Source organism: Lithobates pipiens, unplaced genomic scaffold (genome assembly GCF_037356315.1).
Source record: "Lithobates pipiens isolate NorthernLeopardFrog02 unplaced genomic scaffold, aLitPip1_a1.2 Scaffold_23, whole genome shotgun sequence".
Taxonomy (NCBI): domain Eukaryota; kingdom Metazoa; phylum Chordata; class Amphibia; order Anura; family Ranidae; genus Lithobates; species Lithobates pipiens.
Genome location: NW_027507785.1, coordinates 109235336 through 109262911, shown reverse-complemented (window position 1 = coordinate 109262911; position 27576 = coordinate 109235336). Strand labels below are relative to the sequence as shown.

At 40.5% G+C, this 27576-nt stretch overlaps 1 protein-coding gene across 13 annotated transcripts in view; it reads left to right on the top strand.

Moving 5' to 3' along the window:
- Nucleotides 1–27576, top strand: part of IQSEC1 (IQ motif and Sec7 domain ArfGEF 1) — a 1458014-nt gene that overhangs the window by 1193244 nt on the left and 237194 nt on the right. Inside the window, exon 1 of one of the 13 annotated variants that reach the window (XM_077452175.1) lies at nt 13443–13572. The exons of 10 other annotated variants lie outside the window; for them this stretch is intronic. In XM_077452175.1, the coding sequence (XP_077308301.1) occupies nt 13550–13572 (23 nt within the window). In that variant the 5' untranslated portion in view covers nt 13443–13549. Of the gene's footprint in view, nt 1–13442; nt 13573–13901; nt 14123–14202; nt 14333–27576 lie in introns of those variants that run through there. 2 more of the 13 variants (XM_077452168.1, XM_077452180.1) reach the window with 2 other exon arrangements.

The following is a 27576-nucleotide window of genomic DNA, read 5'->3' as shown; positions in this document are numbered from 1 at the left end:
ACATATAATCATACTGATCCACAAGATAAAGCTATCATGCACATCTGTTTTTTTTTTTTTCCATCTATTTTTTTTTCTTGTAAAAATACAACTAAAGCAATGTGCCAGGATATACTGCAAGTAGTGGTTGGCCCAGCAAAGTTTTTGATAGTGTTATTTCACTGACCAAAATTTGGGGACTCTGATTAACTGCATTTCCAGGGAGAAAACCATAAAAGCTTTGGCTCTCTGCTGCCCCCTGCTGACTGCAGCTTGAAATAAGATATTCACCTTGCCTTCTGGGCCTTTGTGTTGCAATCAGTGTTGGAAATTGCTGCCAGTATATTTAAGCATTAGGGATTCATGTATGCAGACTACATTATACAGTATGTAAATGAATAACACATTTTGTGACTGGCACATTTAATTTCCAAAATGCTATTAATAGCCCTCAATTATTTTCACATACAGAGAGCATATTTGACCCCCGTCATAACATCATGGAGCTAATGGTGATATTATGGTATTTGTGACACTTGTAAAGAATGAAAATCATTTTGCTGTTTAATGAAAGACTTGTGGCTTAACAGCATGATGCATTTCTTGCCTATTAGGATGTAATGGAACAGTTAAACATATTTAATTACAGTATTATATAAATTCACATGAGACTAAATTGCCTTTATTTAAATGGCATTTTAGCTGCAGCCAGTCTGAGAAAATGAAATTGCATGTTTCCATGGATGTGTGTTATGCATGAGTCATGAGATGATTCGGCTTAATGATGTAATTTAGATAATCCATACACAGGGCCCAAAAACGATCAGACTGGAGTCCAAGGCTCAGCACGGACTCAACATCAAAGTATTTTGTACTTGTCAGTCACATGAGCTCCACATTTCCATATCGGTCTAAAAATATGACAAAGCACTGTTTATGAGACTGACGCATCAAAGAGTGAGCTAAGAGCAGACAGCTGGCTAAAGCAATGGACAAACATTGTGTTATCTAGGGCAACACATGAAAAAAATATTCCTTATTTATCATGCTTAGAAAGTTAAAGGTGCTGTTTGTATTGCCACTCTTTTAGGTTTGGGGGATTTGTATGTACTTCGAGCATGGTGGCAGCCTGTTATATGCACATTTTACCATTTCAACTCTATGTACCACTTGTTTTTTTTTCTGGAAACCACATTAAGAATACACCAAACAGGACTTTTTCTAATGTACTGCACCTGCATTGCACCTACTTATGCAAATGTGAATGGGACAAAAGGTAAGTAGTCAGGAATGGACACTTGGAAAAATTTAAATATCCGCTCTTGAATTTTTACAATCATGTAGCCTTGTTTTTACTTAAGTGTCGGGCTGCAAAGCCCCCATCGAGAGCAACATGTCTCATGGCTGAGCTCAAAAATGAAAACTGACACGTTCTCCACATTAATGGTGAAATATAGAACTGCCAATGCTTTTGCTTTTTTTCATGTAATTCTGAAAGCCCAATATATATCCTCATACAGGAAGAGAATACAAGTAAATAATAAACAATCAAGTAATGTGAGAGATAATGCTGCACTATTTTGGCTTTTTTAAGAGGTTATTACAGGTGCCCATTGATGACTGGCTCTCTGATTATTTCTTATTTTTTAATAAGACTGGTATGGTGGAGGGTGGTTGTTGGTTGAGTGTAGTGTTTACTGTAGTGACACTGTTCCTCTCCACCAGTATGACTGATATGACGATACCATGTAAATCACACATATTTCTGCCTTGCCATTTGAAAGCCACAGTCTAAAATACTTTGAAAATGCTACAGATTTTTATTGTCTGCCATAATGTATAAGGAGATGTGTACTGATGGCTCCCAAAATTCTTTCGTGCTTTGGCTCATGGAGACAACGTTCTCTTATATCTGTAAACACCTTTACAATGTAATTATGGTCTATAAATTGTAGCAAAATGTGTAGTGAATGCTTTCATTACATGCATGGAATGAGCTGCTTTTGTTAGGATTTGTCATACATCTCAAATTTATTGTGGACAATTGCAACACTGTTTGGGGCTGAATATATGTCCAGTCAATGCAGCCCACTGGCCATTTCATGTAGAATGCCAGCTACAGACTGAGATGTTTTAGTAAACAGTGGAAATTTAGCAGCTATCATTAGTGCAGATATCACTAACTCGCTACATTGATCTTTTCAAGATATATGCCAAGAAAGGTTTGAATTACATCCATCCTTTTGACCTGCCAATGCCGCTATTGGGTGACAGTACAGAAGGAATTATAACCCTAAGAACACTAGGTATATCTGCTAAATGTAACCGGTTTACTGACATTTTTTGTTGTCAGAATAAACAAGAGGTTTAAAGCAGAAGTAAACCGCAAGATAAAAATTCTAGCTTTCTGTCTTTTTCCCACAATGCGCAAGTATATACAGCTTATTGGCACAATATGGCACATTTACCCTGCAGTGTGTCCCCTTCCTGCAGCGTCTGTACATTACTCCATGGCTGACGCTGCCAATTGCACCTGCTCTTCTTCCATGTTCGAAGTCTTCAGCCTTCGTTAATGATCTGTTTCCAAGATATTTAAACATACAAGCATAAACTTTGAGATAAGTGCTTGCTTTATATCACCGTGCTTTGATGTGGATACTTTGAACAATGTTCAGTTGGTGATTAGGTGTAGACCAGGCTTTCGCAACCAGGTTTTTGTAGAACCCTAGGGTTCATTCAGAGGTTGCTAGGGGTTTCTTGAGCAATGGGCATTTTCTGCCTCTCAGATAACCTACTGCTGACATCTATGACCATTTCAGTTCTCTGTAAGAGGGGTATTTTTTCAATGACTACAAATAAAAGGAGCATTCCACTCACCACTAGTGTGCTAGAGCCCTTCACTGACCACCAGTAAGGGGGCATGTCTCCATTGATTATCAGTGTAAAAGGGTCACTTTTTGACTGACCAGCACTGTTAGGGAGCACTAGAGTTTTCACTGTCTGCATTTATTTCCTTTCTATTTATAATTTTTGCTTAATTTCAGTATGAATACTAAAAATATTATTGTCATATAGAGCAGCACTGGGCGTCAAATATAGTATTTTTTTTTCTTTTTACATTTTTGTTAAATCTGCTCCTTACTATTTAGGCTAATGTTTTATAATCTGTATATCTAACAATTAGTACGTTTAATTAAGGGTTCCTCCAAGTTAAAAAGGTTTAGAGAGGATACTGTAGACCAGGGTTATGCAATTAGCAGACCTCCAGCTGTTGCAAAACTACAAGGCCCATCATGCCCCTGGCTCTGGGTGTCATGCTTGTGGCTGTCAGAGACTTGCTATGCCTCATGGGATTTGTAGTTCTGTAACAGCTGGAGGTCCGCTAATTGCATATCCCTGCTGTAGACACTTCCCCCTAGCTGTTCGTAGAAGCCAACAACAATGCTTTTAAAAAGCTTCTGATGTTGATTAGCATTTGGGAAGTGCTTGGTAGGCTTATGAGGACGATTGGAGAATCCTGGAAGCAACAGATAATGTACCTAGCTTCTGACAGATGTCAAAATAAACTTGTATGCGCTTTACTGAATGCTTTTTAAACATACATCAATGATTGCTAAACACATGAGGTGTTTGGTAAGCTCCGATACCATATGCAAATATGAACTAACCTGCTGTTAGAGAAATTTTGGTGCTACCATTGCAAGACTCATCCTGAAAAAGCTACTTGCCTGGCTGTCTTTGACTTCGGGAACAAGGATGTAGTGAGACCTCCATATCTACATCCATGTCTTGGGTCAGTGGTATAAAAATTCTGAAGACACTAGATCGGCACGACAGCTAGAAGGTGTTCACAGTCCACAACAGCAGCCCACATTTTCTCAGTGTAGGTTTCCTTTAATGTAAAAAAATGATTTTCTGCTGCTTTTGTTTTCTCTTGTGGGTGTTTGACGATTTTGTGCTGTGCAAGTCTTAGTGGAAAATCTTTGTCTCATTTGCTCTGAGTGCACCTTTTCTCTATGATGCTGAGCAAGCTAGAATACATGCAATTAAAAGCAGCATTTAATATTTTCATTTAAGTTAGTTTGTTTGCTGAGTAAACACTTTTGTTTGTTTGGCCAGAGAGAGTTATACAGTAATTTAGCTTCATAGATTTTAAGGCTTGGAAAACTTGCACTGTGAGGTTGATTATAGAACATGTGATTGAGAAGATGTCAGATAGGATTATAACATGACACCATCTCCGTCTATGTAGTGCAAATAAAAAATGTGATAGTGTGAGCCTTTTTATGGCATTTTATTTCACTAGGAATCTATAATGAAATCTCAGAGACCCCTCATCAGAATACATAGCTTGAAGGTATAGTCATACATCGACCATCAGGAGTTATGCCAACCATAGATACATTTATAATTAATGTTAATAATTTAATTTAATTAATAATAATGAATAATTTTAATTTAATTAATAATTTACAGTTATAATGTAAAGTGCAGTCTCAAACAAATTTCTTAACCCCCCCCCCCCAGCCCATTTACATCAGATTGTAAATGCTCTTTTGCAGCTGACTGCTTCTCTTTAAAGTGAACCTTAGCTCCATCCTAAATTTGTAAAAATAAAAGTCCTACCTAGGAGCAGACACCACAAGATGCCTACTATTACCCAGAAAAGCATCTTTTGTGCCCCTGTATGATTTATAGCAGAAATAAATTGTATCTGAGCACCACAAAATGAAAAAAAATTTTTAATAAATTTTTAATATCCAAAGTAAACTCCCTCATCCATCCATGTGTCCATGCTTTATTTTATTGAGCAGTCACTTTTAAAAACACCCCCTAACATTTTTAGCCATGGCCATCTTGATTAAGGACAGATGATTTTTGTAGCATTTACTTCCTTGAATCCATCTGCCCTTAGCCAGGCGTGCAGGCAAGAGGGGGTGCTTAGCTGAGAAAGCCCCTCCTCCAGATGAAAGAATGGAGTTAATGACATGATTTTGTTCTAAGCTAGAAACCAGGAAGAACTAATGCTAATGCTAGCAGCATAAGGATTAAAAATCCTTTTCTTAAAAAAATAAAAAATAATAACAATTTAGCTTTTGCACAACTCTAAGATGACAAACCAGTGCACCTTAAATAAGTGCACTACAGTATATACCTAAACCTAGTAGTTATATTCCATACCAAAGAAATAGGCCATGCAGGGGCCAACCTAACCCAATTGTAGCTTATACCTGAGCCTTAAGGAAAACCAATCTTTAAAAGAATAGCTAAACATCAAAAACAGGAAAAAACAATCATCTCTCACTCCCTATTTTCCTCCCACAATGCAAACCGACTTCTTTGGTGTGAGGACCATTTAATACCTGCAACAGTGCTTAGCAGCAGGCAGTGATGGATGACAAATGGATTTGTGTGGACTTCCTCGTCAAAGTAATCACAGCAGTACCGGAAAATGCAGACAATACAAGATTACATGCAGGCGGAAAGAAGGCCTTCGGTGATCTGACACACTTGCCAACGATCTATCTATGTAGAGTATTCAACCTGTGTCAATGTAGAGGAGTTAACTAACAGTAATAGGCAGTGACTGATTCTGTGGTTGAACTGGATGGACTTGTGTCTTTTTTTCAACCTGACTAACTATATAACTATGTAACTATGTCAAGCTTACACAGAAGTGGAGGAAGAGGACAACTATGCCTGCCAGACATTGTCAATTTTTTTTCAGCAGCCCAGAGACAGGTATGTGGCTTTATGATAGGGAATCATAGAATTTACCAGGCCTTTACAGAGAGGTATCAAAGGGGCTAAGGGTTTCCTACAGTGTAAAATATTTGCCTTGCGGGCATAAAACAATAGTGTATTAAAGTGGTTGAAAACCCTTTACAGCCACTTTATACTATAGGTAAGCCTATAATTAGGCTTACCTGTAGCTACACTGGATATCTCATAAACCTGCACAGTTTAGGAGATATCCCTGTATTTGCATGTGCCAATGTCATCGTCACTTAAGCAAACTAAAGCTTCAGTTACACTGTGCCGTTACTGGTGGCTCTGGACAATCACTGTGCTGGAGCTGCTATGCATACCAGCTCATTATGCCTTTTTCTTGCAGGTTGTTTTTTTTTTTTTTTTTAGAATTTTTTTATTCTTTTAGAATTTTTTTTTTTTTTAAGGGTTTACAACCACTTTAAGTAGGATTCTATGTGCATTGATCGGAATCACCCTCTCTATCCAGCCAAGCAGATACAGCAGCAGTCATCGGAATGACTCAGGACTTCTGTAATACATTTCGTCACTTCTGACCAAAAGCTTTCGACCAACAAACGGTGGCAGAATATATGGTCAAAATTAGCAGGGGCGTAAACACACCTCCAGCATTCAGCGGAGCTAGATGGATACATTCCTGCCAATCTAAAATGGATCAATCTATCCCTGGCAAAGACCAAGTGTTCTCCCAGTCATCTTCTAAAATACTTAATGTTGATTGAGAGAGTTTAGTTCCACTTTAACTCCCTCATGAGTGAGAGTACCTATACTGGCCATTGAAGCACTCCTATTAGCAGGGCTTAGCAGAAAATCAGGAATGCTAGTTACCAAGTTAAATGAAATCAGAGCAGATCACAAAGGAAGCTTTAGTTGCTAATACATATAATACCAGGCATTGTACAAAGTCTGCTCTTAGTCAATACTTTTAAAAGTTTTTTAAATGAAGAAGTTCTCCTTACAGATATTGTGTACAATTCCTTTCACTGATCTTTCAGGTACATTCAACAGAACTCAACCCAAATGGCAGGGATAACTTTGAGAACGATTTCAAAGTCAGTTTTCTAAAGCTTTCACAAATCATTGATATTTCATTCCAGGCAAATAGCAAATATACGCATTAATGAAGGTTTGAAATAATGAATGAATAAATCAATAGTGTCATATCCTAATATGATTTGATATCCGCCTCTTCCCATCCCCTGTTCAGTAACATTTAGGCTCTATGCACACTTGGCATTTAGCTACAGTGCATGGGGCTCTGGCACTGCAAGCAAAGGGCAGGTTCACCGCCCAGCCCCACTGCCACTCTGACAGCTGCTATGGTAGGATGGTGCTCGTAGCAGTATAAATATTTAGGTCAGTATGTGCCCAGGAATGAATGCCCGAAATGCAAGAATTATGCATTCCAGGCATTCGCCCCGGCACATAGTGTCCTAAATATTTGTACTGCTAGGTGATCATCCAGCCACAGCAGCTGTCTGCCTCGTTTACAGATTGACAGTGGCACTGAACAGTGCACGTTTGCCCTCTGCCCGCAGTTAAAAGTATATGTGAATTAATATGTGAAGCAAAGTATATCTTTCAGTTTAAAATAAAAATGGTGGAGACTGTGGGGGGGGGGGGGGGGCATGTCAGCAAGCGGCATCATGTGCATTAATGAGCCTTGGCTGCTCATGGACCAGGTTTGGTGGATCCTGACCACTGCAGACTGGGAACATCCCACAAGAGCCACAGTTTTTGGAGTTGCTCAGCCCATTTGTCTAGCCCAATGTTTCTCAACTCCAGTCCTCAAGGCTCCCCAACAGGCCATGTTTTCAGGTTTTTAATTATTTTGCACAGGTGATTTGATCAGTTTCACTGCCTTAGTAATTAGCACAGCTGTTTCAACATGCCTGAAAACATGAACTGTTGGGGCGCCTTGAGGACTGGAGTTGAGAAACACTGCTCTAGTAATTAAAATTTGTCAAAGTCAAATAGACAGCCAAAGTCAAATAAAAACCTAACCAGTGTTGTAACCCATCTCCACTCTATCCAAAACAAAACAAAAAAAATGTTTTGTCTCCAGTTATTCTTTAAGGTGTCTATAGGAAACGTAGATACTGGGTGTGCAATCATTTTTTTTTGTTGTCTAGTCTAGACATTGCTGTACTAAGCCAGCTCGTCCCACTCACTCTTGTCTGGAACCTGGTGTTCCTAGAACATGCAAGTGATACTGGAACTTTCTGCCCTTCACACACAGCAGACTGAATATAATAAAAAGGGCAATAATAAGTTACAGCTAAGATTTATTTCTGCCTTAGAAGTTTAAATGATTGGTGAGGCAAGAAGCAAAAATAAGTTACATGGCAGCACAAGCATCAATACCCACCTGTCCTCCAGCTGAACCTCTTTGTTGTTATGTGTGGATTTTCTGTATAAGATAACAGATTATGGTAAATTAATTTAAAAGGTTTGGTGCCTGGGACAGCCGATACAGAGCATAGGTTTAGCAAACAGGCTAGATAGCTGTATAAAACTGCTTTTTTTCCCTCAGGTTGGTGCTCTTATAACTTCGAGCCCTTGACAGGATCACTTTAATACAGAGGTCAGTGACAAATATGAGGGCTTGTTACCTAATTTTAATTTTTTATTTTATTTTTTACTGTAAGTAAATAGTTGAAAGTCCACCTGGCCACAGTTCCACCCTAATGAAAAACTGTAAAACCTTATATTTTTTTTTATAGTGTTCTACTTTTTAGGCTTCATGCACACTGGACGTTTTTACAGCTGCTGTTTTTGGCTTCAGACGTTTTTTTTTCTGCAGCCAGTAAACTCTCCAGCATGTTATCCTATGTGTCCATACACAAATAGGCTTTTATCAGCGTTTTTTGACAGTGCCATTTTCTGTCTGGAAAAAAACCCCCAGAACTAGTGGGTTTGAAGAGGAGTTTTTCAGCTGTAAAAACATTAACGCTAAAATATGCCTGAAAAACGGCTATTCTGCTTTTATGAGTGTTTTTGACCCATGAGCTTTTGTGTGGGTATAGTTTTGCTAAAAAGTGGAAACACTAATGCAAAAAACATGTCAAAACTTACATTTTTAATGCACCATTCTACAGCTAAAGCTACTGTTGTTTTTATAATGTCCATTGTGCATGAGTCCGAATAGCGTAAGAAGTCTTTATTGTCATCTGTGACTCCTTTCGTAATCTTTCCTGGTGACACCAGGATAAGTAACAAGGTAGATGGATGTCACTGAGACAGGAAGGCACAAACGGAAGTAAAAGGCAAATTGATATTCTAACGCTTCCGTGATTTACTAAAAGATACCCTTTTACTTTCTGTCTTTGAGATACTGGGGGTCATTTACTATAGCGCTGAAAAATGGTCCTGCAGTCCCAGAAAATAGCACCCAAATAAGGTCAAGTAAGACTTCAACTCTCAGAAACTGAGCGCTAATGCAAATGGAAAGCAGCGCTATTGCAGGCAAAAATGCCTGTCAGATCACACATGCGGGAATAGTGGAAGTCAATGGGGCTCGAACCTGAAAAATCCAAAGTTCTCACTGAAGGCTTATATACAAGTTCTTTGCCATAAAAAGTGTATAGGGACCTGGGACCTGCCCCAGGAGACATGTATCAATTGGAATTTTTAATTTTTTTTAAAGTGGCCATTTTTTCAGGAGCAGTGATTTTAATAATGCTTATAGTGAAACAATAAAAATGAAAAATTCCTTTAAATATTGTGCCTGGGGGGTGTCTATAGTATGCCTGTGAAAAAGTAGCACATCTTTCCCGTGTTTATTACTGTACTGCAGCAAAATTACATTTCTAAAGGGAAAAATTAGCAGTTAGCAACCAGCTATATACAGTGTAAAAAAATAACTGCAAAACACATCATAAACACAACAGTTGCATTTCTGGTGCAGGTCCAGTGAAGTCTATTACCCGCAAATCGTGTGAAAAAAGTCCCCGGCCATTTCCAAAAACACATAGATGTAAACTAGTACCATAGAAAACCATGTTAAATGGACTGTAGAGTGTTTCTGAAAACTGCAAATCGCACTAAAAAAATTCATAGGTGTGAACCTATGGTCAGGGCCCGTTCACAGTGGAGTGACAGGAAATGCTCTTTACAGATGCTATTTTTAGCACCTGTAAAGCGCCTCCAGTGTGAAAGCAGCCTAAGATGTAAAAGATCTTGCACTTCCCCAAAACCACGTCCCCAAACCTAATTAAAAAGAAGAAGGAAAAGAGAGAAAAACACAACAAGCTCAATAATTTACTTTTATTTTGCCAGCAGAAACAAAATTATGTACAATCATTTACTAGCTTCAAAACTATTTCTACAGGATATATGGTGCTACATTTAGCAAACAGCAATTGGGTTTTAAGGGCCCTGCTCATAGGAGCTTACAATCTAAAATTTGTCTAAATCTTAGCCCTTGTATGCACGGTCGGAGACTCCGACGGAATGTGTCCGATTGGACCGTTTTGTCAGATATTCCGACTGTGTGTGGTCTACATCGGACTGTTTCCGTCGGAGTATTCGACGGACCAAGTTTTCCAACTTGTTGGTAAAATTTTCAGACAAAATGCCCCGATCGGACATACTCCGATCATGTGTAGAGAATTCCGATCGGACAAAGTGCCACGCATGCTCAGATCAAATTCCTACACCAAAGCTATTGGCTACTAGCCTGAACGTAGTCCCATCGTAACGAAATAACGTCATCACGTCGGATTTTCCGACAACTTTGTCTGACCGTGTGTATGCAACAGTTTCGGACAAAATCCAATGGATTTGGTTGTCGGAATAAAGGGCTTAGAGAGGACGCAGCTTTACTTTCAGTGTATAAAACGGGAAACATATCGCATTTTGATCTGCAAGATTATAGAAACATACTTAAGTCATTATTCTTAGGCCTCATTCTCACGCAAAATTAGTATTAATATTGCTACTACATTATCACATAAATCATATGCGTCACCCTCACTCTTATATCAAACTTAAAAAATGAAATAAATATGAAAGGAAACAATACATGTATCAAAACTCCATCACATCTAATAGACAGCATTCAGCATAAATATATATATATCTCCATCTGCAATCAGCCGTCTTGCAAATGGAACAAAAACAGTTCACTTGTTATTCCAGTGTCACTGTCCTTATTAGCGAATTGAGGATAGATAAAGGTAATCAGAAATCTCCAATCCACCAATGAGTGTAAAGACAACAGTCCTGATCATCTACACCTTCACCGTTCCACCATGTGCACTCCCCTATGGATGGCTGCTTACCAAAGGTAGTATACAATCAAGCTTAATAAGGATAGCACTGCACTGCTCTCCTCTGCTCGCTCAGACACTTCACTCCTCCGGGTTTGGTCAGGCTCACATAAGTAGGCAATAGCATGTAAGGATACACATGAAGGCTTGCATAGTGTTATACCCTTTATTGATAAACTTTCTCCCCCACATACAAATTGCACTTACAAACTAAACATGAAAATCAACATGTCAGCAATCCACTGCACAGCATCTCTCTCACCACCGATCGGCGTTACCTCGGCCTGATCGCCTCTGAAGACGGAATTACGAAACGGGAAATAACGGGGAATTTATTTCTTCTCAGATTTTTAAAGATATTTCAGTGTAGAAATCACCTTTTCACACAGTTTAAAAGCAGATTACCTTTAAATAATATACTGTTTATTTCAGTACTATTTAGGCAATTATATCATGCTCTAAACCTTATTTCTATGTGCACTACTCCAGGTTTTAGCAGAGTAAGGGTTTGGGCGCCATTTGGTTTCAGGGAACTATAGTAAATTCGATTTTGGGAGTATTTGCTCACCAGCACTATAGTGAATACTGTTTTAGTGCTAATTAGCGCCCCGGCGCTATAGTAAATGACCCCCACTGTGCCACCTGTACAGTGAGGAATTCAGGTAACATCTTATTGGTGGGGCCACAGACAACAATAAAAACATTCTCCAAACAACATAGGCTTTAAAGTCCATGATTTGCTAAAACCGGTCTACGCATAATCTAGTGCTGTTGAGCATAGTAACCAATCAACGTCTAGCTTGTTCAATTAAGCTTTGACAATAAGTTCTCATCTGCGTGATTTGATATGTCAACTCGCATGCCAAATCACAGTCTATTGCCGGCAATGGGCACTGTATCAATCGGTACAGTGCTGACTTTGCAATGCCACACCGATTTCCGAAAGTTCCTGCACTACTTTTGGCGACTTCGGGGCCAATTTCAATAGACCCCTGTGCATGAACTTGCACAGATGTCTTTCAAATCGCCCCCGCGAACTTGCACCGAAATGCAAGTTTGAAATTGTCTGAGCTCAGCTGAACTTGAACGAGTTCAAACCTGCGTTCAGTGTGAACGTACCCTAAAACCAAAAAGCTGATTACTATGCACAGCTGCAGCAGATTCTTTGTGGACCTGTTTTATGAAATCTGCCCCCCATGTCTGATACATTTCAAATAATTCCCATGCCTGTGTATTCTGCCTGTCTATGAACTACATTTAGGCATTGGAGTGGATTTAGAAAAGGCAAACAGACGGTGCATTTTGGAAGTGCAGTTATCATCCAATCATGTGCACGCAAAAATGCTTTATTCTTTTTGCGCCTGATTTGGTATTATTTACAAAGTAAAGCTTTACTACATTTACTAAGCTCTGGGGAAAATTAGTGCAACTGCACTTCCAAAGTGCACACTCTGCATCCCCGGTGCTGTCTAACCACACTGCATCTGTGTGAAAAGAGCCTTAAGGTTGGGTTCACACTATTGTGAATTGGATGCGGGTTTCCCCGCATCCAATTTGCATGTCAGGAGTTTGTGAATGGCTCTCTATGGAGCCACTTCACACATCTCCGGAGTGGATCCTGTACGTCTTCTGGTCTGTTTCAGGTCCACATTCAGACAAAAATTTGGGCTTAAACTGGACCCGAAATGGTGAACAGGGATGCATGGCACCCCTGCTGTGAGCCGCTCTGTGTTGCAGTGTGAACCCAGCCTAAAGTGGTAGTAAATGCTTATTTTTATTTTTATTTACAGGTAAGCTTCTAATAAAGCTTACCTGTAGGTAAAGTGAATATCTCCTAAACGTGGCCTTGGCCGAGACTTCAACATCATTACGGCTCAGCCAATGAGACAGCTGGGGTCCCTGAACCCAGAAGGTAGACCAGGTGAAGATGGAAGTCCCTGCAGTGGTGACAGCGCACTGCTGGAGGGCTTTGTTTTAAGGTAAGTCTTTCATAATGTGCCAGTATGTAGTGCATACTAGCACATTATGCCTTTACCTTGCAGATGGAAACTTTTTCTGACAGCGTTTACTACCGCTTTAACTACTTAGCACTATATAAATAAACATTAGGTGTTACATAGGCTATAGATCCCAGTTTAGAAGTATCTTTAGTTCTCTTCATCTGCAGACTCTGGCAAGTACAGTGAGGAAGTTTTCACTGTTTGACAGCTGTTTTGAATGTAAAATGACTTTTGTTACGCCTGGCAGCTTTGCAAGAGTTAAGTTCTTGTGTAGTAAAACCAGTTTTAAGGAAGTCCTGGCTGGTGACACCTATGGAATGTCTGATGTGTACACCTCTCACCAATGTACTGTATATAAACAAAGGTTTCTCCAGGAAGATTTCAGACATCTCGCTAAATTTGGCATCGTATACGACGCATTGAGAAAATTCACAGTGAATCACGGCTTGAGGGCACACGTATCATATCATTCTGATGCATATTTAATGGAAATATTCAAATTTATAGAGCACAGATGTCTATTAACGTGGAATGTGGATGTATGCAGATTCTCTGTAAGTGTCACTGGGTTTTACTTTAGCTGTGGAATATTATGATCATTTATGGCCTGCATTCACTGTTATGGTGTTTGTCCTTGGTTTGTAGTAATCCAAGACTTGTCCTTGTCTTTGATATTTAAGAAGCTCTGGGACATAAGACTTTGATTAATTAATGTTTGCCTACATTTGTGAACATATCAATGTCTACAGCAGTCATGATTTTCTATACATTTTTCTGAAATGAAATCCTTTGATGCATCTAGATTGGGTTTTGTAAACACTTGAGACACAGCGAGCAGTTTAATTCCATTAAGTAACCATCCTCGTGAAGCAAAGACTCATTTAATTCCATTAAGTCACGTGCTGCATCATCTGTTATGTACAGTTCAGCTCCAATCGCTTAAGCCCCGGAATGTGTCTTGTAAGGATGAAGAGCCCTTTGACCTTGCAATAAGGTTTTCTTAATGTCTGCAATCACCACCGAGACTGCGAATTGCCCCCGTTTTAGTGGACAAGCTACTGAACAGAGGAAGCTATACGGTCCAGCCCTTCGTCACAATGTTAGGTAAATGTGCTGATCAGTACAGTATGATATAGCTTGCATGTTGTTCGACAATGAGGGACTGACTTAGCTGCATCCTCCTATTCAAGCAGAAGTGCTTTGTGTTTCCTGTGTCACTACGGAATATCCACTGCAAAGTGACACAGGCAATGCTTTACCTGGAAAGCCGATTGTCTTTCTCCTTCGCCAGGTTTTCCACAGATGGAATCAGAGGTAGGTGACTGATGCAGTGCAGGGTATGGTGCCGCAGGAGACATAATGATTTAACCGAGCAGTTTAGCAGCAGCGATCGTCTGCAATGTCTGCCGTTTTGCATGTCATGGAGAAGGCTCATATGTGTGAATGCAGAGTATTGTTCTTCATTAACCCTTGTCGGGCTGGTTGTGGGGCCATTGTAGGGATCTGTCTAGTCTGTGATGTCTTCAGATGTGTCTGGCCTGTTGAAATACTAATTAGGTATTTTGGTTCTTTGAATGAAACATCACAGGCCCTTTGAACAATGGGTTTGCACAAGATGGTCCAAAATTTCCTACTTTAAGTTGTTACTTATACGTATATATACACTGTGTATGTTTGTAGAATGTAATACGCTGATGTAAGAAAGAGACATTGTCTTTCTAGCAGTGCATGTTTAAACAAAATGTTATAGATGTAGTTTAATAACTAGTTGGCACACTACAGCAAACAGTATGGATATGTTTCATTGATAAACCTGTAGTGGTGCTAGTAGTGGCAGCTCATTAGCAAACATGTATTACTCAAAAAACAAAAATTGTAAGTCTACTAGATTTTTAAAAGAAGGATGATCCAGTAGATATATAATACACTTTGTATTCTGTTCAAAATTGTCTATAGAAGCCCCTACAAATGTTGAGGGGTCAGGAAGGGGCCTAATCAGCAGAACATTTTGTTATAAACTCATATGACAAGCTCTTTCAATTGTAGATGTTTGCAGTCTTAACTTCTGGATCATGCAAAGGTCAAAAGAAATGCTACATGATGACCATATAACACATAAATACAGTGGCTTTGTGGTGGGTTCTTGTTAAATTAGTTTACTTAATAAGGCCAATAGTTAACCGCTTGGAGTATGTAAGCGACCTGGACTCCTTCCAGGGTTTACTGGACCCTATGAAAAAGAATCAAGCAATGTATAAGGATGTTCAGAGGCACACATGCCTTACTGCTTTCTGATGAACAGCATTCATTGAATTCAGTTCACGACATAGTGAAAAGAACTCACAAATGTTGTATTGTACAATGAACACAACATCTTGAGGTAAGATTACTCATACACTGAAGTGGATCTGTTTATCAATATAAGTTCCAGTACATTACCGTGCTTTTAAGAAGTGATAGAACAAAGTTCCTGAAATGCATATCTTTTCTGCAGATAACGCTGCTCTTCAGTCTTACATTGGGTGATCATGTGACCAAAATTTATGAGCATAACCACTAGAAGTAACCCATACTTTAAACTGGATCTATTGTCCAATTGAAGCTCCACTGCACTACCATAGTTTTGTAAAGTTGTAAGAACCTTTGTAGCAGATACCACTGCTTTGGGATCCCACCCAACATTTGACAGTCATGTAACCAGAGCCTTATGCCAGTCCAACTCTGATCCTTCAATTTAGCACAAATAATGTAATGTAATGTGACTGATACCTGTGGGGCTCCAACATTCTGTGCCGCAAAACCAAACAGGTCTTATGTTTTCCCTTCTGTCTACCAAAATGTAAGAAAAGCTATGTAGTGTGGAAAGGGCCTTAAAAATAATACCTGTGTTCTAATGCAATAAAGACTTGTCTCTGCTGTCCAGCTCTGTTACTATACCATGGCCAAAGATTTATGTTGTTCTAATTACTAGCGGCACTGTCATATACGTCATAATGGTGATCCCTTCTGGCATATTGCCACCTGATCTTATTAATAAGCCCTCTAGTAACTAGTTTAAAGTAGTACTTTGGAGGTGTTAATGACTATTTCTTATTTATTCAAACTTGCTGTTGTACTGAAGAAAAATGTGTGAGATCCGTAAATGTGTCCATTAGGTGAATGACAGGTAGCACATTGAGTGCTTTTAATGCGGTGTACAAAATATGTTTAGTTCATCAATAGATTCATGGCTAGTCAGATGTTGTGGAATGTCACCTCTTCATTACTAAAGGCAGAGATACTTACCTTTCCAACGCCCTCTGGTGCCAGAATCTTCTCCTATGGGCCTACGTTTCCGAAGAATGAATGAATGGCATTCCCGCACGCTTTCTCAGAGCAGCACATTTTTACTGTGGGTAGTTGTGGGTGCGGGAATCACTGCAATACCCACAGCCACATGCATAGGTATGAACCTGGCGTTAGACCAGTTCAAACTTTTCTTACTGCATATCGTTTGACAGAGCCACCCAAGCGTCTAGAATTTACAGAATTAGGTCAACAGTGGCATATTTCTTTCAACAGCTTTTGCATTTGAAATATGACTCTAGCCAAAAGTTTCTTTTTTGTTTTGGATAAAATAAGACATTTTTAAAATCCCTGACAGTTTTTTTTTTGTTTGCATTTCATTGGAGAGATTTATCTTTGCTTCCTGACCCGATACTACAGAATATAATATGACATCTATCCAAAGTGTCATTTGTCACTGAAAAGTAAAATCTTTTCATTAGATTTGGAAAATGTAGACAATAGTTAAATCCTTGTCATGTTTTTCTTTGTTTTGTTCCATTGCAGAGATTTTCCTTTCCTCTCTAGGGGAGGTTAGAGAAAATCTCTCTGAAGCAATGGAAAATCCTCTCTTGGACAGTTATCACCTTCATTTCCAGTAAGGCCCGATTCATACCTGAGCATAGCAAATTACCGGCGTTTTCTGGATGTTTTTTTAAATTGATTTCACAGATTTTTACAAGCGTTTTTAAAGCTTCGGGTGTTTTGGTTTACCCAATAGAAAGCATTAGGGGAGGAGAGGGAAAGGAAATTAGGGGTAAAGAGCTGTTGTTTGAGCAGAAAACAAGCAAAAAAAAACACTTGTAAAACGCTCAAGTCAGGCGTTCTTATTAAAGTCTATGTGGCAAAGAAAGCTTTTAATCTGTCAAAAAGAAGCTCATGTACTTTTTTGTGGGACAGGCCTTTTGCTTCACGTGACAGAATGCTCAGTTGTGAACAGAAACTATTGAAATGAATAGGATTTGGCTTGTTGAGCGTTTTAGAGCTACAAGCTTCAAGCAGAAAGGTGTGAACAGGGCCTAACAGTCATAACATTTTGAACTTGCCATCACTAGTGTCAAAGGTCACCAAGGAAATTAAAACATGACAAAGGTTCTAACCCTTTTCTAATCTATCTTTTCTGAAGGTATGCCTAGCGTATTACTCCAGACCTATTGTTTTTTTATTCTTTATATTGATGCATTCATAGCTAGACCAAACTAGAAAACCTTTTCTATATAAGCAATGAGACTAAGGCCCCTTTCACGTTATCGGCCCGCTTGGATCTGCCGGCCCATTTTTCAGGCAGATCCGAGCGGGCCACCCATGGATATCTATGAGCAGGCAGATGTCAGCTGAGATGTGTCCACTGACACCCGCCTGACATCCGATCTGGCAAGACCTGCTCAAAACAGACGGACGGCGATATGTTCGCCATCCATCCAGCGGATTGGATTGGATGGGGTCGAATGAAAATGGTCCGATCTTTTCTTAGAGAACAGCGGGGCTCTGACAGGTCCATCTCTGCACAGTGAGCAGAGACAGACCTGTCATCCGCCTGCTAATTGGGGATCAACAAAGCGATCCCCCGCTGAGCTAGTGGAGTCTGTCCAATGGATCCGCTCCGTATGAACCCAGCCTAATGTTTTCATTAAACATAGGTCTGTATGTCTGTAGCTAGAAAACATTTTTGTCTGTTTTAGCTGTTGAGTTGCTGGCACGAATCTTAATATCCTACTTGTCAGGTATGACACACATACGCAAGTCATGTTTTCAATGTGTGGGTCTGTTCAGCTTTTCAAGTTTTTGTTACTGAACAAATTGGATATTTAATGAGTATGTATAAAAGCAAACTTTGACATCTTAAGGAATGTGTCTCTTCCTTTTACAACCCTTATAAAACCAAGGCATATATTCAATGCACTTTCAGTTATATATGAGGTTCTAAGGACTGATTGACCATACAGGTATAGTCTGAGTGTCTGGGAAGAATTACCATTAACACCAATTTTTAGTTCAGCAGTGATAATCTTAAGGCAGTATTAAACCGAAGCAAAGCAAACATTATATTGCAAGCTTTTTTTTTGTTTATTTTTGCCTGGTGATTCGACCAATAGGTCTGTTGTTTTTCAACAGAACAAGCTCTTCTGAAAATATAGCATTTAGAGTGTTGAGATAAACTATTTACCACTAAGCGGTGCTTATAATTATTAGCTTTTATTTGTTCAGGTAAACTTTTTATCCCAACAGACGACTGTTGCTGTAACTGCACTGTGAGCTCAAATTTGTCTTGAATTTGTTAGTATATCTAAATCTGCTAGTACATCTAACAGTCCCCCACCCCTCACCCCCCAAGACTGACAATGCTACTGTTCATAGGTTCCCCTGTGCTCGTATTTATTGGCGTATAACACGCACTTTTTCCCCTTAAAATCAGGGGGAAATCGCGGGTGCGTGTTATACGCCGACCCCCCGCTGTTTCAAAGCTTCTCTGCCGCTCTCGGTGGCTTTCGCCTATTTTCATGTGCACTCAGCCATTCTCGGATATTTTCGGCCGCACTTTGTGGCGTTTGGCTTTTCGAGTGCCCCCGAAAATAGGCGAGAATGGCCAAGTGCGGCCGAAAATAGCCGAAAGCCGCTGAGAGCTATCGAGCACCGCCGAGATACACAGGACATCCGCTCTGTATCTCGTTAGCGCCATTTTTAAATGGCAAAGACACTGACAAGGCTACAAATGACTGACAAGGCTGCAAATGTCTGACACGGCTGCAATGCAAGGCTGCAAATGATTGACAAGGCTGCAAATGATTGACAAGGCTGCATTAATGGCCATTTAAATGTTTTTTCCTTAAACTTCCCTCCTAAAAGTTTTTTTCTTTTAAATTCCCTCCTAAACTTGGGGTGCGTGTTATACGCCGATAAATACAGTATTACATATTAGGTTGTGGGTTTAATACTTCTTTAAAGTCAATGCAGAATGGAGAAGGGTTGCTGGCAGACCTTCTTGGCATCACTTATCTCGGTAGGGAACGGGGGGAATTGGGACAGTTGGTCCTACTGGTTTGATCAATGTTCTTTCAGGACTGATCATCAAATGGACATCTTCTCAAGCTTAAGATTGCTGTACAATTTATTGTTCATTGGAAATGAATGGCACCCGAACATGCATTTCACAGGGATTCTGAACAAGGACCTAAAAAAACAAATGTGAATGGAGCCTTGTGGAAATGCCAGCTAGATTCAGTTGGCATAATTTAACGTGTATCTCCAGGTAAACAGCTAAATACACAGTTGAACTTTTACTGTTTAACCTTTAAAAGGTTGTTTGTCTGTTTAGCCATTGGTGGATCATAGACCGATATAAAAAAAGTATATAGTTCTTCCCCACCAAATATTGTTAGATTTTATTTTCCATTTTCCCTAGATTCATAACACTTTAGTAGAGGTCGACCGATATATCGGCCGGCCGATATATCGGCCGATATTTGCCGTTTTTTTAAATAATCGGCATCGGCCGATTGTGCTGATAAAAAGCCGATTTAGAACTACAGCGGGACTTTGAAATGACTTCTGTCATAGAAGCCAGTGTAAGTTGCCATAGAAACGTCTTCCTCCTCTCTGGGCAGGCTGCCAAGAAAAGAACAAAATGATACAATGTTTACAATTGAATGAATGAAGTCATCTCAGTGTGTAGAAGTTCTCAGTTTAACCATTTAAAGACTAAATCTTTTCTGACACTTGTTGCTTACAAGTAAAAATCCTGTATTTTCTGCCAGAAAATCACTTAGACCCCCCCAAAAATGATATATATATTTTTAGCAGAGATCCTAGGGAATAAAATAGCGGTTGTTGCAATATTTTATGTCACACGGCATTTGCACAGAGGTCTTTCAAATGCATTTTTTTGGGAAAAAAATACACTATTTAAAAAATAAAAATAAAATAAAAACAGTAAAGTTAGCCCATTTTTTTTTTATCTAAATCATACATACAAGTAAACTGATTGGAGGTTTGTTTTGTTTAATAAATGTTTAAATGTAATACATTTTCTGTATCACTTATGAAGGCTGCTTTCACACTGGAGCGGGCAGGCGTTGATGGTAAAACGCAAGTTTTAGCGGCGCTTTATAACATAATTTTAGCGGTGCTATTTGGCTGCTAGTGGGGCACATATAACCCAGCTAGCGGCCAAGGAAGAGGTTAAATGCGCCCATGAAGCACTGCTGCCAAATCGCATTGCATGCGCTTCGGCAGTGGTGCCCATTCCTATCAATAGGCAGGAGTGGTGGAGGAGCGGTATACACCACTCCAAACGTGCTGCTTGCAGGACTTTTTTTTTTAAGATCCTGCCAGAGCATCGCCTCAGTGTGAAAGCACTCTGTCTTTCACACAGACTGCAGGGGAGCCATTTTGCAGGCACTTTACAGGCGCTATTTTTAGCCCAAAAGCGCCTGAAAAACGCCCCAGTGGGAAAGGTGTGTTAGATCAAGGGGGATTAAAAAAAAATAAAAAGAATAATAAAAAAGGAAAAAAATAAATAAATAAAATAAAATCGGCCTAACATATCTGCCCAAAAAAATCGGCATCATATATCGGCTATCGGCTGCCATGATTTCTAAATATCAGGCATCGGCCAGAGAAAAACCCATATCGGTCGACCTCTACACTTTAGATGATGTATTAACAGAAGCCTATGATATTTCCTCTCCTTCAGTTCTTAGCCCTTGTACACACGGTCGGAGAATCTGTTGGAATGAGTCTTATCGGACCATGTCGTCAGATAATCCGACTGTGTGTGGAATGCATCGGACTGATTCCGTCCGAATCTCCGTCCGACCCAATTTTCCAACATGTTGGAAATATTTCCCGACCAACTGGGCCGGACGTACCTAATCTGATCATGTGTAGAGCATTTTCATCGGACCAAGTGGCACGCATGCTCAGATCAAATTCCTACATCAAAGCTATTGGCTACTAGCCTGAATGTAGTCCCATCGTAACGAAATTACGTCATCACGTTCTGAAAGATTGGATTTTTCGCCAACTTGGCCCGACCATGTGTATGCAACAGTTTCGGACACAATCCGTCAGACTAAATCCAACGGGCAAAATCAGACGGATTTGGTTGGCAAAATCTCCGACCGTGTGTACGTGGGCTTAGAGTATCTCAAAGAAAAATGGCTATTGACAGCATTATGCGTCCCTCACTATCTCCATTATTTTGCTAAACAAATATTTCAAATAGAACATCTTTCAAAAAGTTCTGTTTTAGCACATCTAGTGAGCAACAAGATGATTCTTTTAATTGTTAAATTTTTTCTTTCTTCTGTCTCTGAACTTTTTCTAACCTCATGGCTGAGCCAACTATCAATTTACTGTTCAATAATGCCCTGTACACACAGTCGGACTTTCTGACGGAAAACGTGCCATCCGACTGTGTTGTCGGAAATTCTGATTGTGTGTGGGCTCCATCTGACTTTTTCCGTCGGAATTTCCAATACACAAAGTTTGAGATCTAGATCTAAAATTTTCCGACAAATTCCGATCATGTGTAGACAATTCCGACGCACAAATTGCCACGCATGCTCAGAATAAATTACGAGATGAAAGCTATTGGCTACTGGCCTCTTTATAGTCCCGTCGTACGTGTTTTACATCACCTCGTTCTGAAGGATGGGATTTTCCAACAACTTTGTGCGACCGTGTGTATGCAAGACAAGTTTGGGCCAAAATCCGTCGGAAAAAATCCGATGGATTTTGCCATCAGAATGTCCGACCATGTGCATGAGGCTTAAGACTGCATCAGTGGCTTCCGGAATTCCGCTCAAGGTGTCTTGCCTACACACGGTCACACCAAATTCCAATCGTTTAGAACGCAGTGAAATACGACGGGACTAGAAAAAGGAAGTTCAATAGCCAGTAGCCAATAGCTTCTGTCTCGTAGTTGAATCTGAGCATGCTTGATTTTTGGTGTGTCGGAATTGCATACACACGATTGGAATTTCAAATAGAAAGTTTTTCCGTTGGGAAAATTGAGAACATGCTATCAATTTTTGGCTGACGGAAATTCGGACAGCTAAATTCCAATGGAGCATACACACCATCGCATTTTCTGATGAAAAGCTCTCATCTGTCTTTTTCTGGCTGGAATTCCGATCGTGTGTATGCGACATTAGTCTAACATGTGTTGAGAATTCTCTGCAAACCCATTTATTGGCAAATAGTATATTTACTATGATAACTGAGACTGGAAATCACCACTATATACCATAGCTAACTGATTAGCTCTATTGGTCACATGCTGTTTAGCTTACAAGCTTTTGCCATAGCATTGCATACAGAGGAAAAAGGAGACTCATACTTTGTTAATAAGTCTACATTGCAATTTAGTTTTTAATGGAACTAGTTATGAAGACCCCTTTCACACTGAGGCACTTTTTATGCTAAAAAAGTCATCTGAAAAGCTCATGAAATCTTAATTCTTGTACACACAGTACGAAAATCAGAAGGGGATTGCTGTTTGACAGGCTGTTGTCTGAAGTTCTTACCATTAGTACACTCCTTTCAACAATTGTTTTCCAATTTTCGGCCAACAAATGTTGGATGACAAGCTAGTAAATTTGAAATGAATGGGAAGCACACAAAAAGCGCTTCAAAATGGTTATTTTGAGTCACATGACCTTGAAAAAAGCACACCACTAACACCTCAAAAGCGCCTGATAAGCGCATCAAAAGCGCTCTCCATTTTATGGGCAGTTTTCTAAAGGAAACTTGTACCAAGATAAATATTAGGACTGTCATTATGGAACTCCGGAAAATTATAGCTGTCTTTCTTTTTTTGTTGTGAAACTAACCCTTTAATAAGCATGCAGATTAGAAAGTCAGAGTAAAGTCGAAGGCTCTTGTCTTCATACTGGTTTCAGGTCAGTTACTGGAGCCAATGGATCAGTATGACAGTCAGGTAAGTAATATTTTTAGGAGGAGGGCTCAGTACATTCTTTTTTTTTTTTACTCAGATCTTTTTATTTTTATATGCAAACAACATTAACCACTTAAGCCCTGGACCATTTTCCAGTAAACGGACCAAGCCCCTTTTTGCGATTCGGGACTGCGTCGCTTTAACTGACAATTGCGCGGTCGTGCGACGTGGCTCCCAAACAAAATTGGCGTCCTTTTTTTCCCACAAATAGAGCTTTCTTTTGGTGGTATTTGATCACCTCTGCAGTTTTTTATTTTTGCGCTATAAACAAAAATAGAGCGACAATTTTGAAAAAAATTCAATATTTTTTACTTTTTGCTATAATAATTATCCCCCGAAATATATATATAAAAAAAAATGTTCCCTCAGTTTAGGTCGATGCATATTCTTCTACATATTTTTGGTAAAAAAAAATCGCAATAAGCGTTTATTGATTGGTTTGCACAAAAGCTATAGCGTCTGCAAAATAGGGGAGAGTTTTATGGCATTTTTCTTAATAATTTTTTTTTTACTAGTAATGGAGGCGATCAGCGATTTTTATTGTGACTGCGACATTATGGCAGACACGTCGGACAATTTTGACACATTTTTGGGACCATTGCCATTAATACATCAATCGGTGCAATTAAAAATGCACTGATTACTGTAAAAATGTCACTGGCAGTGAAGGGGTTAACCACTAGGGGGCAGTGTAGGGGTTAAGTGTGACGTGTGTGTGTTTTTTTTTAACTGTAGGGTGCGTGGCTTGGCGTCTGACATCACTGATTGTCTTTCCCTATAACAGGGAACAGATGATCAGTGACAGCCTCAGTAGGAAGCAAGAGGAGAGGTTTGTTTACACTTACCTCTCCTCGTTCTTCAGCTCTGTGACCCGATCGCGGGACACCGGCGGTGTTCGGGTCCGCGGCCACGGTCACGGAGCTCAGGACTGGGTACCACGGCTGGGCACTTAAAGGGAACGTACAGGTATGTGATTGTGCCCAGCTGTGCCATTCTGCCAAAGTATATTGGCATGAGGCGGTCCTTAAGTGGTTAAAACAATACAGACAAATTATTCAAACAATACGGTACATTCATACGGTCAGAGTTCAGGTTTTCATGAGAGTAGAACTATGCCTCCCATTAAAAATATTTGCTGCAACACTTAATTATAAGTGCACATGTACAGTATCAAACTTACACAAATACCTGTCGATTCTGCCAGTGAAATTCACCTAGTGCAGCCACTGGATGGTGTGGCAACAATATTGCACTGCTTCTGAATTCAGAGCCGAGTTGCCATTCTCATGTAGGTTGTGCCTGCTTGCACTAACATGGATGAGAAGATGTTGCAGGGGGTGAGCTTATCAGCATTGTCACTACTGATTTACTATCCACACCTAGTCTTTCCCACTGTTTCCTGAATTTACAGTGCCGAATGAGTTGCTGAAACACAAATAAAAGGGAATTTGGCTGTCAAGGAAGATGCACAAAATTTTTAGTTTACTTTATGAGGCTTTATGCATCACATAGTAACTGGATTTAGTACTTACACTGTCATATAGAAACCTTTAGTTGTATCTTAACTGATTTTATCAATTTCTCATAAATGATCCGCTTCAATTCTCTGCCCATTTACCATCCAGACCTAGGTCCCTATTTCTCTAATGTTCACCTGAATAAATGTGTGTTTTTTTCCTTTTTTATGGACATGCTTGATTTGTTTCAAGGACAAGTTCACCTTTGGAACATGTTAAATGTGCCACCCATTTTTAAGGGTGGGACATGTAGCATGTTCCAGCATCTGCATTCTACTTCCCACCCTACCCTCCCCCTACCGATCCTACTTGTCAGTGACAGTTTTCTGTGAATGAATAGAAGTACCATCAGCCATTGTGGCTGATGGCTTTTAGGTCTTAATGAACTACAAGGGCGCTGGTGAATGTCCTCATAGTCCATTGATCTTCCTGCTCTCAGGTAACTGCCTGTCTGTAGAAGGTACGAGCAGACGGCTATGCTAAGAGTTTGCAGGACCCTTAGATTGCAGCCGTGATCAGCTGGCTCCTTAGGAACAAAAATAATAAATGCACATTTTTTTTAACCTGTAAAACGTGCAGTTATAATTTTTTTTAAAAGGTAAACCTATCCTTTAGTAAAGTAAAACACTGTTCAGATTCTTTAGATCTCTTTTGCATCACCTACCTCATTATATTTCTATTAATATTGAGTTTTTGGCTGTGCATTATACATTAAGGCTTATTTTAATACTGCTTTGAACATCACATTTCATGTAATTGAAGGGGAATAATTATTTCTTTATACTCCTACCCCTACGAATAAAAAAGAGTTGGTAACAAATTGCCTGCTTTGACAGAAGGTTTCTGCTTTCACCTAGAATACGGTATAGCCATCTGAATGCTTACTTATTGCTGATCAGCCAATCACCCCTTGGGAATGAGTCTCTGAAGAATGTTGGTTTTACTAGATAACAGAGCTTAATTCTGGGGAAATTTGTTTTATCTATAAAAAGTGTATATCCTCTCCACATATACTTTACATGCTATTGTAAGTATTTATAAACTAGTGTAGCATTACCTATAGCAGCCCCCGTTTCCTAAAGTGAGCTCATTCTCACATCTTGTTTTTACTGTGTTGTACGAATGTAGGTATGTATATGAGCTGTTCAGCATGTGAATAACATGTGTTGTTGTAGGCGGTATTGGCCAGTTGAATGTAGGTACTTGTGTGCTTTGAGTAAATGGGTTTTAACATATATCATAGTAATGCACCAAAGAATGGGAATTAATGCGTATGTTAATGAGCTAAGAGCAGGCATGTACTGGCCCACCGGGAGTTTCCCGGTGGGCCGATGGCTCAGTGGGCTGGTCAGGTGCAGTCCTGGAGCCGCTCCTCTCTGACAGTGAGTGATCCTGATTTCACTCCCGTTAGGAGGAGCAGCTGCCGTCACTTGCTGGAGAGAGCATTAGGCTTTCTGCTCCCTCCAGGCTGCAGAGGGAGATAGACACCCAGCAGACGTTGCTTCCTCTCTCCCCTTATCACTTGTCACTTATCACAGGACTGGAGAGAGGAACGAGAAGCTGCCTTCAAAACTGTGAGTACATGTGGGAGGGGGAGGAGAGGGAGTACACACTGATGTGAGGGGGGTTGCTGATGGGGACTGTCTGATGTAACGGGGGTTGCTGATGGGGACTCTGATGTGAAGGGGGCTGCGGATGGGGAAACTGATGTAAAGGGGGCTGCTGATGGGGACACTCTGATGTGAAGGGGGCTGCTAATGGGGACACTCTGATGTGAAGGAGGCTGCTGATGGGGACACACTGATGTGAAGGGGGCTGCTAATGGGGGCACACTGATGTGAAGGGGGGCTGCTGACGGGGACACACTGATGTGAATGGGGCTGCTGACGGGGACACACTGATGTGAATGGGGCTGCTGATGGGGACACAGATGTGAAGGGGGCTGCTGATGGGGACACTCTGATGTGAAGGGGGCTGCTGATGGGGACACACTGATGTGAAGGGTGCTGCTGTGGGGACACACTGATGTGAAGGGGGCTGCTGATGGGGACACACTGATGTGGATGGGGCTGTTGATGGGGACACACTGATGTGAAGGGGGATGCTGATGGGGACACTCTGCTGTGAAGGGGGCTGCTGATGGGTACACACTGCTGTCAAGGGGGCTTCTGGTAGGGACACACTGATGTGAAGGGAGCTGCTGATGGGTACACACTGCTGTGAAGGGGGCTGCTGGTGGGGACATGCTGATGTGAAGGGGGATGCTGATGGGGACACTGCTGTGAAGGGGGCTGCTGATGGGGACACACTGATGTAAAAAGGGCTGCTGATGAGAACACACTGATGTGAAGGGTGCTGCTGATGGGGACACACTGATGTGAAGGGGGCTGCTGATGGATACTCTCTGATGTGAAGAGTGCTGCTGATGGGGACACTCTGATGTGAAGGGGACTGCTGATGGGGAAACCCTGATGTGAAGGGGGCTGCTGATGGGGACACACTGATGTGAAAGGGGCTGCTGATGGGGACAGTCTGATGGGAAGGGGGCTGCTGTTGGGGACACACTGATGTGAAGGGGGCTGCTGATGGGGACATACTGATGTTAAGGGGGCTGCTGATGGGAACATACTGATGTGAAGGGGTCTGCTGATGGGTACTCTCTGATGTGAAGGGTGCTGCTGATGGGGACACTCTGATGTGAAGGGGGCTGCTGATGAGGATACTCTGATGTAAGGGGGATGCTATTGGGGATACTAAAA